General features: G+C 45.0%; 1 protein-coding gene across 2 annotated transcripts; it reads right to left on the bottom strand.

The window, feature by feature from the left end:
• Window positions 1-395: 395 nt before the first annotated feature.
• Jra (Jun-related antigen) lies at window positions 396-3,386 on the bottom strand. 2 transcript variants are annotated; one of them, XM_089594487.1, is made up of 2 exons: window positions 2,328-3,386; window positions 396-2,288 (listed from the first exon to the last, which is right to left on the bottom strand). In XM_089594487.1, exons 1-2 carry the CDS (start codon window positions 2,625-2,627, stop codon window positions 1,695-1,697), a joined length of 894 nt encoding a protein of 297 aa, XP_089450613.1. In that variant the 5' UTR covers window positions 2,628-3,386; the 3' UTR covers window positions 396-1,694. The 2 variants fall into 2 exon arrangements, with proteins under 2 accessions (XP_089450613.1, XP_089450612.1); XM_089594486.1 differs by having other exon boundaries at window positions 396-3,386.
• Between the last annotated feature and the right edge of the window lie 2,471 nt (window positions 3,387-5,857).

Raw genomic sequence — 5,857 nt, 5'->3', positions numbered from 1 at the left:
ACATAACATGTTTATACTTTTTGTGTTTTCGCATGTAGGCCCATCGCAATCTTGTGAATACGCAATAACTTTTTTTTTTCCCCAAGTCGCATTATCCATTTTATTTGTTAACAAACGGTTCATCTATTTGAGAACAATGACTATAGATGCGATTTATTATTGCGTATTTATTCGACAGCCGTAAAAACGTGTCATTTTTTGTGTGATTAGCTTCTTTTCGTCTGTGTGTTGATGCACGCAGTATATATCTAAAAATATATAATAATATATATTTTATATATAATTATATACTCTAGTGGGGTTTTTCTTTGCTTAAATACTAAATCACATTGTTTCGTAATCATTACTTTCATTTGTTTTTTTTTTTTTTTTTTTTTTTTTTATCATCATTTTGTTTTGCCGTTTTTTTTTTTCATTTTCGTCGATACAAAATAAGACTAAAAAATTTACAAGCGCACGAAAACCTTTGTACAATTTTCGTTACGTCTATCATGTCATTCTGTTGAAACTTGCAATCTTACTTATGGTCCAGCCTCTAACGCGATCCTACGGAAAAAAAAATAGTATTCATGACTATTTTGAGTATGATGTTATTTAGAATTTTTCTGTCGCACAGGGTACAACCCGCAACATCCAAAAGCCATGAAAAACAAGCTTTCAAAAACCAAAAGCTTTCAGTTCGAATGTGTTGCAAGTTCCACTGGATTGACATATATAAAAAATCTTAGCAACGTGAGATATAAATTGCCGATTGTCATTTTTTTTTTTTTTTTACATTTTTAGTTTTTTTTTTCTTTCGATCATTATCTCTATTGATTGTGACAATGCATTTTTTGGGCACGCGATTTTGTTTTACAAAAATAATGTTAGAAGCGTATACATATTATAAAAAATTGACTTTTTACAAACGTTTTTACAAAATACAAAAACGAGAAAAGTAGCTTAGGGTAGGGGACGGGGGGTTTGGGTTTACAGTGGTGGCCGTAGATGGTACACATTATTTTCATGCATCAGCGAAAAGGACAAGAAGGGGAGGAAAGTATACAGGGAACGATTATAAGCCGATCGGCGCGACTATGGCGAGGCATCGAGTGTCCGCGGCGCCGGATCGTTTGTCTGAAATTTTTTTTTTCTTTCTTGAAAAGGCACACTGTGCAGTGAATTGCTTGCCCAGAAAGTCGCAACAAAGCATTTGTGTATATGCATGATCATATACGCATTATTATTGACTTTCTTGAATATGAATGAATTAAAAAAAAAAGAAATAAATAAATCAATGAAGAAAAAAATTCATACATCGCTTCGTTATACGTTTAAAAAAACGAAATAGAAAAACACGTTACGTTATATCAATAATTACTTTTAAAAGTCTTTTTTCTTACAACGCTATCGATAATTAGTTACTTTATGTCATCGGCTTCGAAGTGAATAATGGAAGTGACGCACAAAAATATATCGAGTGAAAAAAACCATTAAAAAATTACCACGGTTTTATAGCACTTTGAACCTACGGCGTACCGTGGTATACGATTAACCATTAAGTATATTTACAATTCGTTCGTTGCACAAAACACCAAAAGGCAATGGTAAAGGCGCAACCGGTCCTTGGACGTCCTTTTGTACAACGAGCACCAGCGCTACACGATACTTATACAATAAAAACTCACGCGCGTAGAATCGAAACACAACGAGGCTCAAAAGGTGCACGGCAACGCTTGGATCTGACAGCCGGCGTTCACGTGCTCGATGACCTGTTCCTTGAGCTTGAACACGTGGTCGCGCAACCGACTGGCCACCTGACTGAGATCGCTGTTCTCACCCTTGAGCAACTTGACCTTGTCCTCGAGCCTCGAGATCCTCTCCAGCTTGCGCCTTCGGCACTTTGAAGCGGCCACGCGGTTCCTCTGTCGCTTTCGCTCGAGCTTGATCCTCTCCTGGGACTCCATGTTTATCGGCGACATGGGCGGCGAGCTCGAGACGCTCGGGACCGTGTGGGGCTCGTCCTTTATCTGCACCAGGCCCTGGCTGCTGAGCATCGAGGATGACTCGTTGCTCTGCACACTACCCGGGGGCTCGAGAGTCGTGTACGTGGCCCCATGCAGGCTGCCCGGCTCCTGCGAGCTGTCGGAGTGATGGAGCTCATTGAGCGCCTCGACGAAACCCAGGGCGTAATTCTCCTGTTCCTCGGTAACTGCCTTCTCGAAGTAGATCTGCGAGGTCGGGGTGTGCAGGCCACCCGAGGGCGTCGTGGTCGGGGCCACCGTCGTGATGATGCAACTCTCCTGATTCTGTTGGTGGTGGTGGTGTTGTTGTTGTTGCTGCTGGACGACGAGCAGCCTCTCGAACTCGGGTGTGGCGAGCTTCAGAAGCTGGTCCGGCGAGCCAAGGAGCGGCGTGAGACTCGGTAGTGACGAGGGCGTTGTCAGAGCGGAGCCGAGTTTCGATGGCCTCTTCGACAAGCCCTGCCGTGCGCTGTTGAGGTCGAGCGTAAGGTTCGAGCGCTTTATGCTGCCCAGGGCACCGTGGCTCATCGGCCCGTTGACCATCATCCGACCAACTGGTGGGCAGTACAGCGTGCCCGCCTGGTCCTCGTAGAACGTCGGCTCCATCGTCAAGTTGCGCACCATCGGTGTGACTGATCGGCCTTTGCCCCTCAGCTCCGTTTGTTTACCACTCGCTATTCCGCCGCTCTTCTTCTGCTGACGGTTGTTTTTCTTGTTCGGAGTTCCGAGTCTACTGTAGGTGTAAGCACCGCTACTCTGTTGTGTTGTGTATTACACTTACACGCACACGGCACACGGAAATAGGGGAGGGGGGGGAGACACGTTACGTAACACGTGTCGCACTCGATGATGCTCCGCGAGACCGGTCGTCCGAGAACTGCACCGAGAGACCGTGTGTCCAAAACTAGAAACGAGGTGTCAAATGGTACCTCTGTGGAGAAGCACCGGCGGGTCTACGTGTACCGACAGTCACGCCCACCACTGCACGCGTGCCGCAAAACAACCAAGTAACGCACTCTACTGCCACCGAGCCGGAGCTCACTGCAGCACTGGATTACAGAACATTGTACGTTTAACCAAACTCCAGAGGGAATAAACACGCGCACGGTATATATGTATATTATATTATATCTTGTTGTTTGTAGCAGTTACGTCGGAGTTGTTGATTGATAAGCGATCAGGCGTCTCGAACTTGCAAAGTGTGCGACCAACACTAAACAACGCACTAAGCAACGCACGCACAAACAGCTGTTTGGTATATGGGTGTACAGAAAATGCTCCGGTCCGTCCGGCTTCGGCTCTATCTACTGACTGACTATGCCGTTGCTGTAACAACGATGCGGGCAAAGCGGTTACTCGAGCGTGTCTGCTTCTCGAGAGACTACCTCGTACTGTCTTATAACTTGTGACTCAGTGCGCTGCTATAAATAGCCGCTGGCGTCAGACAACTGCGCTCCGATTGGCTGGCGGTGTCGACACGGTCGGCTCCAATCCAAGCCCGTTGGTCGGTCGCTCCTTAGCGCACGCGTGTTCCCCTACTCTCAAACTCTCTCTCTCTCTCGACCGTCCGGAGTCCGGAGGAGGGAGAGTTTGAAACTCCACTACAACACGTACTCCTCTTGTGCTCCACCGCGGAGCTGTTCTGCAAAATGTACGATGATAAAATATATAGCTTCGCGGCGGCACCCACTTGCTGTCGCGTCGCGCGGGAGGCTTTTTGCTCGTTATTTCGCTTGATACGCCGCTGTTCCTCTCGTGGGTGTATGTGTTTCTGCACCGTGTGGGTGTATATGCACAATGCACATGTGTGTGTGTCTTTAACCCGACGTGGGTTTTTCCCCCGCCACTATAATATATACACCTATATGCACACGTATCCATGTGCGCTAATTCGCCGTACAGTGGGCAAATTGTGCACACACACTTACTTATTGAATAAGGGAAAACGAAGTGAGAGCGCTTACTTTTATATCTTTGGCTTGTTTTGCAGGGTGTTCCTCTTTTCTCTGTTCTTTTGCAATTATGCAAACATTACATTGATAACCCCGTAATACTTGCGCTCTTTTTCTTCATCCCATAGTGTTTACCTCCTACTTCATCTCCGTGTTTATTTTCACGCCCGCCCGCCGACCTTAGCCTTGACAAAACAAACCAGTTATCAATCGAGCGGAATGTTACTACACGCAACGGTCTCTTTCCTCGAGAGCCGCTCGCTAATTATTTTGTTTTGTTTTGCCGTCCATGTACGTGTATAGGTATATAGTGTGCACACCTCGGGAGTGTTTATTCGTCAAAACTATACTCTCTCGTCGACAGGTTGTAGGATATTATATTGAAGTTTCGCGCGGTGGATGCTTTTTTTTTTTCTCTTCCATTTTTCCCGAGGCGCAACGTTTCACACTCGAATTTCCCAAACCCCCCGAGCCAAACTTATCCATTTTCTAACGGAGCTGATGATGTTGCGTTAAATATCTATTTCGCCCCGGGTAAGTATATCTCCTCCCTCAATGGCCCACCATGTACTTTGTTTCTCCATCTACTCTCTGGTCTCTCGCTCCGCTGATGGTTTTCATATTTTTCATTCACTTCTCTTTCCTCTTGTGCACATACGTTATTCATTTACGTATGTATATTGACGTGACCAGCGCACGCAAAGCTCATCATTTTGTTTAACTTTTTTCTCCAAGTAAGTATATATAAGTACATCAGCACTCCGCACGCGTTGGTCTTTTACCGTAATACAGTCGCAATAATAGCTTGATAGGAAAACCTTAATATAATACTGTTCTTTTGTTTTGTTTTAAATCAGAAAAACAATTACGTGCACTTTTACTTTTGCGTATTTGTGCCACACACGTGTTTTTACGCGCAGGTGTGTATCATAGCAACTCGACCATGTACAACCTTGACAATTAAGTATATGAGAGTTGGTTGTAGCGCGATAATCGCTGCGCATATACTTACACTTATTTTTATTGAGACGAGCTGTATATGGCTCTAGTCCACTTTTTTCCCAAATGGATCGGAGTTTGCCGGAAAGTATGAGAGCATTTCGTCCCGAACGAGATGCACCGGCAACTTTGCCGATCCTCGGCGCTAACAAACGAGTGCGTCATGACAATAATATTATGTGACTGGGTGTCCATGGCTGTTGTAAAAAAAATTTGAGTTTATCGGCGGAAGTAGCGCCTTGTGTATACACATGCATCGTGCGTATATGCACCTCGTGTATACAGAGACACGCCCGTGTCCCCGATAGCGAGGGGGCATCTCGGTTCATGCAAATCCGAGGTGCGATAGCACAGATATTGATGTACTTGGAGAAAGAGGCCTCGATTTTTTTCTGTATTTGTTTATTGGTACTTCAGTCCCGGTATTAAGGTAACATTTCCCTTGCCACTATCGCGGCCGAGAGGTTTTACCCGGCTTTGACTCATGGAAATTCCGGACGAGCTGATTTTTTTTTTTCCCACCTCTAAACGGTGTTTGTCCGATGCCCGAGTTGTTTGCTCGTTTGGAGAAAGGCAAAACCGTGATAAGGAGCAATAACGCGTCCATTCGATGCTCATTTCCACTGAAATTTCCCTAGTTTTCGTGAAAATCGTCTACGAAAATACCGATACTTCGATCGGTTTTGTGGAAACGATTAGTAGATTTTGTGGAAACAATACCTAAGTAGATGATTTCGTAAAAGCGTAAAGTACAACCGTAAAACTGTGCACACCGAGCCTTTAGAAAGATATTTTCACTGTGCACAGCGTTTGGTAATTGATCCATTAAGATAAAATTAGAGCTATCGGCCGGAACGCATTTATCGTCACAGAGGGTTTGAAGAGAAATCGAAGCCTCCGCTG

The sequence above is a fragment of the Copidosoma floridanum genome, unplaced genomic scaffold, assembly GCF_036245765.1.
Source record: "Copidosoma floridanum isolate Cflo_tuat_1 unplaced genomic scaffold, Cflo_Japanese_pri ptg000021l, whole genome shotgun sequence".
Classification (NCBI taxonomy): domain Eukaryota; kingdom Metazoa; phylum Arthropoda; class Insecta; order Hymenoptera; family Encyrtidae; genus Copidosoma; species Copidosoma floridanum.
The sequence above is the reverse complement of the archived record's forward strand: the minus strand, read 5'-3'. Positions and strand labels throughout refer to the sequence as shown.

Bases quoted from the DNA above. Each gene is read 5' to 3' on its own strand.
- Jra (XM_089594486.1), bottom strand. From the start codon at position 2,627: ATGGTGCGCAACTTGACGATGGAGCCGACGTTCTACGAGGACCAGGCG.